This window comes from Pocillopora damicornis, chromosome 4, assembly GCF_964200805.1.
Source record: "Pocillopora damicornis chromosome 4, jaPocDami1.2, whole genome shotgun sequence".
Lineage (NCBI taxonomy): Eukaryota > Metazoa > Cnidaria > Anthozoa > Scleractinia > Pocilloporidae > Pocillopora > Pocillopora damicornis.
The window spans coordinates 20,631,822-20,644,263 of record NC_142673.1 but is presented as its reverse complement, the minus strand read 5'-3'; the positions used below and the strand labels follow the sequence as shown (position 1 = coordinate 20,644,263).

Here is a 12,442-nt window from a genome sequence, read left to right as displayed (position 1 = left end):
CTCAAAAAAATACGGCTTTTGTCTAAATTTATTTGGACGTGAGGGAGGTATTTTAAGTTGGTATCGCGAAAAACTTTACGTTCGTGAGTCCAGGCGATGACAACAAACCTTAAGCTAATTTGAATTTACATCCTTTCCAGCTGTTTGAAATTTTGTATATTTTTATCACCACTAAATATGGTTGACGTCTACGTAGTTAACGTCTTATCTTTGGTAAAATAGTTTATTTACTTTATTTGTTATTTAATCATGAGGGGACGCAAATCGTCTGCACTGTAAGTACATATCAAGCTCCGTAGGTGATTTAATCTCATTAAATATGAGATATTTATGTCAGCGTTTGCATGGTTAGTATCGTTAGCGCCTCTTCCGGTTGGATCTGGACAATGTTTGGTATTTTTTCCCAGATTGCTTTTCAGTGCATGTAGTTTCCGATGTGCATGAAGATTTTCCAGATATTCCACTCAAAATGGCGCCGAGGAAAGGTTTTTCGACCTTCTCTCGCGTGGTCAGTGAGGGATTAAGCGATCAGAGTTACTGGTACGTGCTCACAACTGAAATTTGTGGAATAACTCCCTTACAATATTTAAAGCGATCGCCGATCGTGAAAACTTTTCCTGAAGATTTCTGCAGAGTTGAAAGCGGCAAACTTTGGCTTCTTGATGGGCGCCCTTTCGTCAACAAGAAAAGTTCAAGTGCATTCGAAGTTGTTTGCTCATCTTTTGGGCTTGTATCGGCTATTCTAAGGAAGAAAACAAGTTCTGAAGAACGAGGATCCGCCGCGATTTATAAGGTGAAAGAATTTCTGAATGGCTTGGATTTTAGTTCCCTTAAAGGAGACGACGACGACGTGAATTGCGAGCGACCACGTGCAGCTCGGCGCCTTTCAATGCCTCCTCAATTCAACACTCCTAAGACGAAAGAAACGCCTGTCCCGGTTCATTTGACTCCTCCAAGCAGTGGCAGTCTTAGTTCCCCAAATCTTAAGGAGATTTGTGAAAGAAATGATTTGGAGACCCCAGAAAAGACTTTCCTTATTAAAAAAAGGGGGAGCCGCGTTCTCCAAGATGTACAAGGCATCTGTGAAAGGAGCCGGGAGAATTTGTCAACGGTGCTTTCCAGCATGTGTGCCTTTGATGATCCTGAGGCGAAAGCTATCGTAAATGAGATTGTGGAGGATGTGGCCCTGAAGAAAGGAGTTAAAAGGACAGTGGAAGAGCTTGTTGGCGATGAAACGTTTTCTTTATACGTGGAAAGCCTCCGAGTTCCAGATTGGGTGTTACTATATTTCAAGACCAAGGCAAGGATATCTGGTAATACTTGGCAAGCCGTAATCAATATCACCAAACTTGGAAGGACAGGGGTAAGGTTTATTCTTAGCAATCAATGTTACAAGGCTAAATGTTTTGCCTACTTTATGGCGACCGCTATCACAAATCAATAACCAGCCTAAAGGGAAGTTCCTAACAGTCACATTCGCTCTTTTCAAAAAGCCGTTTTTTTGACAAATTGTCATTATTTGCTTGAAGTTTAGTCGCTCATGAAAATTTCCGTTTTTAAGATACAGTAGGATCGGTGGTAAAAAGGCTTTAAAAGTTTTAGAATTTTGGCTTCTCTGCCTCTAAGATGTAGAAAGACCATTGACACCGTAAACTTCCCTGAAGAGTTTTTGAGACTGAGAAATTGTTGCCAGCTTAGCACAACTTTAGGATGGCGTCAATCATTAATTTCAAGGGTGGAGAGGCAGCATTGCATAGTGTTGATCTCTCAGAAGGGCTCCTTCTTTTGTAAAGGACATGTCCGCACTCAGATTTATCCCAACTTGGAAGCAGTGCTATAGTAACAAATTAAATGCTTGAAAGTGATTCAAGAAGTGAAAGTCTTATTATTATTTATTATTACAATGATAATGGCTGATTTTTTAACCCTCAGTTATCAATGTGTTTTCCATGTTAATTTTGTAGTTTTTAATTTTTGTTTTGCTTTCTTTCTTTGGTATCCATTTTAGAAATCCTCTGACACACCAATATTGTTAAATCTTAATCAAATAAAGGCTGCCAAAAAAGTGATCTTTGGAGTTTGTAAAGAATACATGGATGTGAAAAAGGTGCCAACTCCTTTACAAGGTTATCAGGTGGATTTGTATCCTGTTTTGGAGCTGATTGTTCGTGAGCAAAGGCTGCATAAGATGTGCTCACCAACTCTCAAACTTCTGATCAAGATAGATGGAAGACCCTTTTGTGGTAAATACAGACTGTCAGGTTTAAGTATGCTGTTATAAATTATAGAACAATACCTTATCTCAGAGTAAATGTGTAGCTGTGTATAATTTTGGTCCCATGAATGTGAATGAAATAATAACTGTTTCTATTATTATTTTTTTATGATCAGGTAGAAATCAGGTGTTGGTAGGTCTGGTTGCCCGTCTTAATCCTGTATACAGCATACAGAGTGCAAAGTCTGTTTACCCACTGGCCATTGCCAATTGTAAAGAAAACAGGTTCATCATCAATTTCTATTCTATGTTACCAAAATACTTTTTCTCCTTTGCTTGGCATGGTTATGAACTGTTTACCACCCACAGTATAGACACTTTTCCATTTAAGCTCTCCGTACTGAAAGCCTGTAGTTTTGTAGACTATATATGACAGTTTTCATTGTTGTAATGTTGGCTTTCCAGTGGCTCCAAGATCTGACAAATGTAACACCCACACACACAACCAAAAAAATACCCACACATAATTAGACAGAAAGAAAAAAAAAAACTACAAACCCTTTTGCAATATAAGAACCTTACTCCAACACAAGCTCAATAAATAATAAGTTTCATTGATTGTCTTTATGCCTAATGTTATTTTGATAGGGAAAGCCTGAAGGTACTTCTAAAGGATGTGAATGAGCAAAAGAGAATTATCAAGAACCAAGGAATTTTTGTTGATGGCATCAAGTTCAATGTAGAATTTGATGGTAAGATGTTTCTGCCAGTTTATCGCATAAAGGTTGTTTGCAAGAACAACCCTGATCTTTTAAGGGAGGGGGGATGCTGACTTTCTTTTTTTGAAACTTGAGAGTTTTTTTTCCATTATCAGTGAAGCTGACCAATATTTTAAACAATAAGTTATTTTTCTACATGTATATCATCATAATTCTTTATTATTGTTGTTTTTTGTCATATCTTAGTTTCATTGGACTACAAAACACTGATCCTTCTTTTGGTAAAGAAAGGGGATCTTGATTTTCAACTTGGTGGTCGAGGGGTAAATGTGGAATTTTGCTTTATATGCAATGCAATCAGGGTTAGTATTTGTGTTGGTGTACATGTGGATGTATAAGCATTTTTTTAGTCGTTGAAGTTCATCAGTTGCAATACACAAGCTGCAGTCTTCACTAACAATGCAACCACAAAATTTTGTAAGATAATATTAATTTAATTTGAGATAATTCCAATCCCCATTAGGGTTGCAAATGTCATGATGTAGCCCCAGATGAAACCTGCCTGGAATGCCTACGAAGCAAGTGTAACATAGGCAGGTATATTTTTAGTTTAGCCTTTCATGATCATTACTTAATGAACAGGCTTACTTAGGAAGTGCTTGTGGCCTTTTGGGTATCAGAGTTGATGCATTGGTGAGAGCAGCCACCTTCCACCAATCTGGATCTGTTCCTAGACAAAGCACAGTATGATTTGTTGGCTCTCTGATCTCCTCTGAGAGGTTTTTTATCCAGGCACTCTAGTTTTCCCCTTTAATGGAAAACCAACATTTGACTTCATTGATTTTGGGTTGTCTCTTTTTGTTTAATTATTAGTCAAGAGCACTTGTGCTTGGCTAAATACCCTTGAGACTTAAATAAAGTCATCATTGTCATTTTTATTTAACATTGTTTCTTGAGTTTTAAGTTTCATTGAGTTATTCCCATTTATTTATTGCCATGGTCTTCATGAGGCTATGATTTTTTATTTATAAATACATTGTAAATGCATCATTGTTATTCATGTATTTGCAGATCAACTGGAATTCGGGATGATCTCCTTTTTCTCCTTGATGAAGAGCTTACTAGCATTCAGTTGTGTGCTCTCCATATGGAGATGCGCAATACAGAGCAGTTGCTTGCGTCCATTGGTCTGATTGCCTACAAGATTGGTTCACTTCCAGAAGCCAATCAAGCCCTGAAGTGCTTTGGCCCAGAGTCTTTTCATGGTGATAGAATTTCTGTTAAGAAGAAGAGTGGTCAGGAGTCTGCCATTTCAAAACAGAATATTCACGTGAGCTCTATGTCAGGTGCGTGAGTGGTTGAATTACTGGCTTACTGTTTATTTTATTATTTTAAAATTGATTTGCTTTGTGGGTATCTATTATTTTTCTCATTGTGATAAACACATTTCAGGTCCAACAGAATTTGAAATTCTTCAAAACCTTGAGGAGATTGTGGGACTCTCCCTTCCACTGGACAAGTTAAAGCTCTCCTACATGGATGTAAACACTGCCAAGAATTTCATTCTTAACCGTGTTACATTTTGTCAGTCCCGTATTGATGTAAGTCTTTGATAGCAGATGTGGCATTGGCAAGTACCTTCACTTGTGGTTCAACAGTTCAAGTTTATTGTTCGTTAAGTCTAGAGGTGTGGTTTATGTTGTGCAGCGCCCAGATGTTTCGTCGGAGAGCGCTATCAAAATGGGCACCATTTGTAAGTACTTGCTTCATTTTCAATTTCACACTATGCAGTAGTTACCTTTCCTAGGAGATCCATGAACTTAGAGTTTCTTTCTTGCCAAAGGTCTTTCAAAGATCTTATTTAGTAGGCTGGACTTTAAGGTGGCACACCCAAAAGTGCAGTATAACCCAGCATTTTTGTATTTTTACACTCTTTCAATGATCTTATTCAGTAGGCTGTACTTAAAGGTGGCACACCCTAAAGTGCAGTATAACCCAGAATTTTTGTATTTTTACACTCTTTCAATGATCTTATTTAGTAGGCTGGACTTTAAGGTGGCACACCCAAAAGTGCAGTTTAACCCAGCATTTTTGTGTTTTTACACTCTTTCAATGATCTTATTTAGTAGGCTGTACTTTAAGGTGGCACACCCAAAAGTGCAGTTTAACCCAGCATTTTTGTATTTTTACACTCTTTCAATGATCTTATTCAGTAGGCTGTACTTTAAGGTGGCACACCCAAAAGTGCAGTATAACCCAGCATTTTTGTATTTTTACACTCTTTCAATGATCTTATTTAGTAGGCTGTACTTTAAGGTGGCACACCCAAAAGTGCAGTATAACCCAGCATTTTTGTATTTGTACACTCTTTCAATGATCTTATTTAGTTAGCTGTACTTTAAGGTGGCACACCCAAAAGTGCAGTTTCACCCAGCATTTTTGTATTTTTACACTCTTTCAATGATCTTATTCAGTGGGCTGTACTTTAAGGTGGCACACCCAAAAGTGCAGTATAGCCCAGCATTTTTGTATTTTTACACTCCTTCAATGATCTTATTCAGTAGGCTGGACTTTAAGGTGGCACACCCAAAAGTGCAGTATAACCCAGCATTTTTGTATTTTTACACTCTTTCAATGATCTTATTCAGTGGGCTGTACTTTAAGGTGGCACACCCAAAAGTGCAGTATAACCCAGCATTTTTGTATTTTTACACTCTTTCAATGATCTTATTTAGTTAGCTGTACTTTAAGGTGGCACACCCAAAAGTGCAGTATAACCCAGCATTTTTGTATTTTTACACTCTTTCAATGATCTTATTTAATAGGCTGGACTTTAAGGTGGCACACCCAAAAGTGCAGTATAACCTAGAGATTCTTCTTTTAGTTGCTTGTGTTTATATAAGAATTATTGTGCTGTAACAGGTTGGTTTGACACCCTTATATCCTGTGTACAATTTCGTATGGATGTTGGCACATCCTTATAACAGCAATATACAGTTGTTGTACAGTTAAAAAAGTGGTTGCTTGTTCTGTTTTTTGTATGTAGTATTTTGTTGATGCCTTGAGGAAGCACAAGTTTCTTCGAGACTTTGGAACTCACACTGAGATGATTGATTTAGAAGGCTCAGGTTTGTTTTTTAAACTTGTTTCCTGTGGCTCTATTTTGTATAGAATTTGGCTCTTTTGCTGGGGAGAAATCAATAGCCGTTAATGACAATTATTAAATGTTCACTGAATGTATTGTAAATGTACTAGTTAAACACCTAACACCTTTATGCCACAGTCTTTATGATTGTTTTTTTGTTTTTTCTTTTATAGCTGTGAAAATCAATATGGAAGATCGCCTTGGAGCATGGCAAAAAGAGTTAGCTGAGTTATCTGACAATTTTAAAATGCTGTGCCGCTCACCACAAAATACTGTTGGTATAGAAAGTAGTGTGGTTGTAGAGTATGTTGCAAAGAAGCATCTGGAAATGTTGACAAGGGTAAATTAATGGTGATTTAAAAATTCTCCAACTGCTTTGTTAATTAGCATGCTTTTAAGGAATAATTATTGTGTTTCTGACACCAGGTCTTTTACCAAGTTATTCATTTCATGTATTTAGGTTTGTAGAGAATGGAAGGAAATCGCACAGGTGACAAGATCAAGAGTATTTGATGATACAGAGCAAGGAGAAATAGATCTTTTTGATGTCAAGGTCTAATATTTCCTCATTTTTATTGCCAAAGTGTTAGTTATGTACATGTTCATGCATACCCCTAAGATTAAGAGAGCATGTTGCTGATGAAAAGGGATTATTTAACCTTTTTACAACTATGTTTGTGATTGAATATAAAATACACTTGAATGTTATATAAAATGCAAAACACATGGCTTTCTTTTTGTGTATATTGTTGCAAGCTTCATTATGAACTGTACATACTTATTTAATCAGTCCTGATAAAATAGGTTTGTCAATCACCTTCCCCACAATGTGAATCAGTGGTAAATGCCAAATAGAATCCTTGTCCATGATAACTTGTGAGTATCTAGTGCACAGGTTTTTGAGTTTGCTTTGTTCTTTTTCCCTTCTTAATTGTAGTGTAAGGAATGGGGTTTCCTTTTGAAAGATATTTTTGGAAGCAGCCTTGGAACTGGGGATTATGGGCACTTGCTTATTGACCATGCCCCCATGCTTATGAGACGCTTTTTGTCAATGACTGAGTTTAGTCAGCAGGGATTTGAAGCATCCCATAAGGACCAGCGTCAGCTTTGGCTTAAAGCCACAAGCCATGATCAGCATGGGGAAGCCTCATCAAGTAAGTGTAAATAGTAACCAATACTGATAATGAATTGGCAGTTGTTGAAAGGGTGTGTGTTTCTGTTTGACTGTGAAAAAAAGACAGTGCAAGGAAGGTAATGTATTTAATGAGAATATGGACCCTGATTGTGTAGGAAACCAATTAAAGTGGCCATTTATTTCTAAGTTAGATATTGATTTCCATTGAATTACAGTTGAACAAATGCTGGTGCACTTTTATGCAGAACGGATGTTGTTTTTTCGTCTTTCTCTCCGAGAAGCCTTAAAGTCAATTCATGGTAAGCATTAATTTATTGTGCATTCTTGCCCTCACTGACATTACTCCTGCTTTTCTTGAAATAGAAGCTAATTGGCTTTGAATAAACTCGTGAATTCTCCAAAAAATGCTTTGGTTCTTGCCCAATGCCCTATCATAACCTCAAAAACTTCATAACTTAGAAACTGTAGAAGTTGCCAAAATAAGATTAATCTATACTCTGTTTGGATGGAACTGTTAAATTAAAAAAAAAAAAAAAGCAACAAGAATAGAAAGTATGATCCAAAAAAGTACCATCAACTTGATTGAAAGGTAGTGTTATCTTTATTAATTACTTGCTATCTTTATTGATGTGTGATGTGTGATGTGTGGCTTGGAGTATAGCAGTTATTTTCATAAATTAGCTTCATTCTTGGTCTGCTAGGGATTCACAATACATTCAGAATTCTCTCATGCACTTCGCAAAAGTTTAACTGGCTCCTCTGTCCTCTTTTTTTTTTTTTTTTTACTTTTTCATTGAACAGTTATTAATTTAAACAATTCATTGGTTTGCACTTCACCAAACTTTTGAATAGAGAGTTTTCTCTCATTACAGGAAAGACATTGGAAAATCAGAACACTTTTCAATTCTACTTTTCTGGCTGTGGTTGGAAAGCAAAGTCCATTTCCTGGGAATCAAGTGATATCCTCTGGATCAAACTTTTGGACAAACTCATGTTCATGATGTTTGGGGAGGATTTCTTCGAGTATGTATTTGATGAGAAAAGAACATGCCATGTGCATGATGGTTTCAAGCCACAGTTTGTTTACAACAGACATGAATGGAATTGTGAATATGAAAATATGATTTCCAATTCCTTTGGCTTTACCAGCAAAATGCAAGGTAAGTCAGACATCATATGGTGGGGTAGGTTTATTGATTGAGCCAATAATACCCAGCTCTATTCTATTCCTATCTGTTCATTGGCCTATTTTGCTTAAGGTTGAAATGTAGCTTTTTATGTCCATCACAGGTGACCTGAAAGTGTTCCAGCAGCAGAAAATGCCCAGCAAATTTTCAAAGGCAATTCAAAATCAACCAGAGATTGCAAAAGGTAAAACCAAAATACTTTGAACACAGATACAGTATGTTTGCACTGCTGATCTTTAGTCACTGGTTTAAAACTGTAATATACTTTTATGAGCTATGGGGAAATTCTTTTTGCACTAATGGACGTGTAGTAACGCAAAGGCATTAGACCCATGACTCTCATAGTGCCACTGTAGCTCTAAAGGGATCAAGATTCAAGCAAATTTTGAAAAATGTCTTAGTGGTATATTTCAAAGAAAAATCAAGAGAGTGTATTGATAGCATTGTTTTGGCTCTTCTGGTTTAAAGGTCACTGATGTATGAGTCTGTAGAATGTGTTTGATAAACACATCTGCACGTGTGTTTACTAAAATGATCCAAAACCAACAAAATTTTACTACTTCTACAGTACACCAGTGTGATCATAAACATGGCTGTCACTTTGTCATAGATAGAATGAGTTTGGTGCTACTCCTATTTCTCACTTACTAAGAGAAAACTATCTCAGGTTTTTTTCGTTATTTAACTATTTTTCCAAGCTCATGCAAAACCTCACACTCAACTACATCACCTTCTCTCCACTTAGCTTAGTTGGCACTTTGAAACTCCAATGCGCTCTTGCTCTGTCTTGAAAGCAATTTACATATACACTTTTATGTGTAATACTGTAGGTGCAAGCCACAAAAATCATGCCTTACTTGTTGATGAACATCTCCATCAAAGACCATCCAATGTTGCTGGCAAAGAAAATACTTCGACTGATCAAGACAGGTATCTTTTTAAAAATGGTCTGTTTCGAAATCAAGTTACACCAACAATGGTCAATACGCTGTTGTTTTCATGGTCTAATGTACTTTTATCATGGGGTATTAACTTCCTTATTTTCAGTTTCAAAGTTTTCTTGCTTTTGTTTGAGATTATGCTATTTATAAATATTATTTAATTTTCATTTGTTTTCATGATTCCAGGGTAATAGCTGTGTTTCCACCACCACCAGCAGTAGCAAAAATCCAGGTCTTACAGATGGACCTTGCCACATTGAAGAATGGGATGGAAGTCAATGATTCCATTGTTGACTTTTTTCTTATGTAAGTAATATATCAATGTAAGAATATCACTGTACTTGATTTAGTGAGAACCTGCAAATGTAGCTGTTTTTTTTTTTTTTAATGTGTCCTCAGGTAAATGTAAAACATCACAAATAATTTATTATTATTCTTTTCCTTCAATTTTTTGGCTAAAATTTTGCCCTATGTTAAAGGGGTTGCTGATGCAAAGAGCTCATACTTCATCCTCTTTAAAATCCACCATTTGAGATTGTTGTGCTAATCAATTGATTAATGGCAGTGAAAAATTGCTTTCCAAATTTAATCATCTTTCTGCTTTTAATAGGTACATATCCCAATCATTGGACCAGGATTTGCATGACAGCATTCATGTGTTTAGCTCCTTTTTTTACACTAAGCTGTCAACAAGAGTTCAGATTGGAGAAATCTTTGTCTTGCCTAGGTAATTAATTGTTTTCTTTGCACTTAGATTTAAACACTTAAAGCAGTGTCATCTCTTGTCCTGCAAAAAATAGCTCTTGTAGTAATTGTTGGTAAGCTGAACCATCCTAATGATATACATGTACCCAATATGGTTGGTTTTCTTTGAAGTACATTAATAAAGACAATATTATTTTTTATAATTATTATACATGTTTCTCGTACATGCTGATGGTCTTTAATAATTATTTGCCTCTCTATGCATCTGTCAGTCCTGATGAAAGATATGTCGAAGCATCTAAGTTTACAAGGAGAGTGGACATTTTCAAAAAGAAGTTTATTTTCATTCCAGTATGTAGAAGGTATTTAAAAGTTCATGATAATTATTATTGTTGCTTATTTTATATCTATCTCTCTCTATGCTATTTTTCTCTGCAAACACCATTGTCATAATATAAACAGTGTCACTGTTTGTTTTATTTTTAGTGGGCATTGGTTCCTATCTGTGATATATAATCTACCAACACTCACAAGCAGAAGAAGAAAGGATGATGGCTGTGCTGTGTAAGCTTTAGCAGAAACATTGTCTTTAAGCCTTTCTAAAAATAGAAAAAAGTATGCTCAAGTCATCTAATGATGTTTGATCTAAAATGCATTGAGGGCTTCGTGTTGTAGCAATAACTTTGTTGAATGGTGAAGTTGAGGATTTTGACTAATTCTTGTTGGGAAAAGACACCAACTGAAGAGAAAATTAATATTGCAGTGGAATCTTCTTTTTAGAGTTCCAATTCTGATGATTGACTCCATTGTTTATGGCTCAGATAGAAAGAACTTCACTTGTTCTCCCTCCTCACGAGAACAAGAAGCAAACATTATCAGAAGGTATGCACTATACTATTTTCATTTTTTTTTAAACACCAGACACCTCCTGCAGTACAGCAACTGTATCATTTGTTTGTTTTTAGTTTTATAGAATGTGAGTGGACGGCTAAAATGAATGAATGTCCAAGTCCACACTTTACTTCCAAGACTATGCCTGTCCTCTATCCCAAGGTATTAAAATCTCTAGTCTTCTTCTTAAGGGTTGTCATTTCAAGTTGCATTTTTCAGGGCAAAATTAATGCTAAAGTATCTAAATGTAGATAGGAAACACTATCTTGTACTGAGGCTGACTGAAGTACTGAAAAAATTGGATAGTATTACGATGGTGGTGAATGTTTGGTTATACAGCTTGTCTTTTTGTCATTTACTGTGAATTAGCAGAATAAAATCCAACTATAGATATCTGGTGCATTAAATATAAACTTATTGGTAATTCTATAAAGAATAATTCATGTCTACTCAAATCAGTTAAAGCAACCCAATAACCATTGTCAGACTGTAACTCCAGTGGTGAGAAACATTTAGAGACCACTGTAGTTATGATAGTAATATTTAAAAAGACAAATGGATAAATAACGGCATTCTTGAACCCTTAGGTACCTCAGCAAGAAAACGGGTATGATTGCGGAGTATTTGTTATGCTGTTCTTCGAAGAATTCTCAAGGCGAAAGGTTAGGATAAGGTTATAAACATTTTAAAACATAATTTCCATCTCAGCTGAGCAAGACAATGATTCTCTGTTTGTTTTCTCTCTTTTAGTTTCCAGTAGGCGAGCTTCTTTCAGACAAAATTCTCCAGTGGTATAACCAAGCTTCAGCATTTCATTTGAGAGAGAGAGTCACAGACATCCTTTTGGCTATGGGAGCTAGAATTTGAGACTTTACAACTACTGTTATCGTCATCTTATGTTCAGTTGCCATGACGCATGTAAAGAATGATTAGTTGAAATCTATTATTTTCCATTCATAAAAAAACGGTGGTGAACGCATTGAACAAAAGGCTTTATTTGTCGTAAGGTTCCCATGTGAACAATGAGTTGGTAACGGTAAGGGTGATAACCCCTTCGTAACATATCCCTGGCCCAAGTCTGACAAAACGTTTTCTGCTGCTATGGTTTTTGTCTCAATATTACACCCAAAAGTTGCGCTTAACAACGAGGCTTGACTTTCAAATTATAATTCTCATTCTACGTAACCTGATTATCGACATATCGTGGGTTTTGTTTTAAAAGCAGATGCTGTTGGGGCATGATAGTCTGCGCAGGTATCGGAATAAACGTGCGCTAAAGTTTTTCCATTGAAGCCGCGAGAAAAATGTTTAGGGTTCGCCGATCGTATGAATTCCACGTGCGTATTACATCCGGCCAGCTACATAAGCTAAATGCTTGATTGTATGTATGTCCCTCCGTCATTGTTTTAATGCCATTTGAGTTGAGATTCCAAAAAGAAATAAAGAAAAAGAAAAAAAAATGAAATCATTCTTTGTGTTTCTTTTTACTGAATAGTTGGGGTCG

At 36.2% G+C, this 12,442-nt stretch overlaps 2 protein-coding genes across 4 annotated transcripts; both read left to right on the top strand.

Annotated features, from left to right (window-relative positions):
- The first annotated feature begins 248 nt into the window (after positions 1–248).
- Positions 249–4,555, top strand: LOC149047215 (uncharacterized). 3 transcript variants are annotated; one of them, XM_089205147.1, is made up of 8 exons: positions 249–1,363; positions 2,009–2,243; positions 2,392–2,500; positions 2,864–2,967; positions 3,181–3,296; positions 3,458–3,531; positions 4,006–4,280; positions 4,387–4,555. In XM_089205147.1, exons 1-8 carry the CDS (start codon positions 470–472, stop codon positions 4,545–4,547), a joined length of 1,968 nt encoding a protein of 655 aa, XP_089061273.1. In that variant the 5' UTR covers positions 249–469; the 3' UTR covers positions 4,548–4,555. The 3 variants fall into 3 exon arrangements, with proteins under 3 accessions (XP_089061273.1, XP_089061274.1, XP_089061272.1); XM_089205148.1 differs by having other exon boundaries at positions 2,009–2,261; positions 3,181–3,257; XM_089205146.1 differs by having other exon boundaries at positions 2,009–2,261.
- Positions 4,546–12,403, top strand: LOC149047214 (uncharacterized). The gene is made up of 17 exons (XM_089205149.1): positions 4,546–4,687; positions 5,981–6,062; positions 6,253–6,419; positions 6,540–6,632; positions 7,017–7,233; positions 7,460–7,513; positions 8,087–8,374; positions 8,505–8,585; positions 9,232–9,331; positions 9,529–9,648; positions 9,953–10,069; positions 10,320–10,409; positions 10,534–10,611; positions 10,828–10,929; positions 11,013–11,100; positions 11,526–11,600; positions 11,689–12,403. The coding sequence occupies exons 1-17, from the start codon at positions 4,631–4,633 to the stop codon at positions 11,803–11,805; spliced, it is 1,926 nt and encodes a 641-aa protein (XP_089061275.1). The 5' UTR covers positions 4,546–4,630; the 3' UTR covers positions 11,806–12,403.
- The last annotated feature ends 39 nt before the right edge of the window (positions 12,404–12,442 follow it).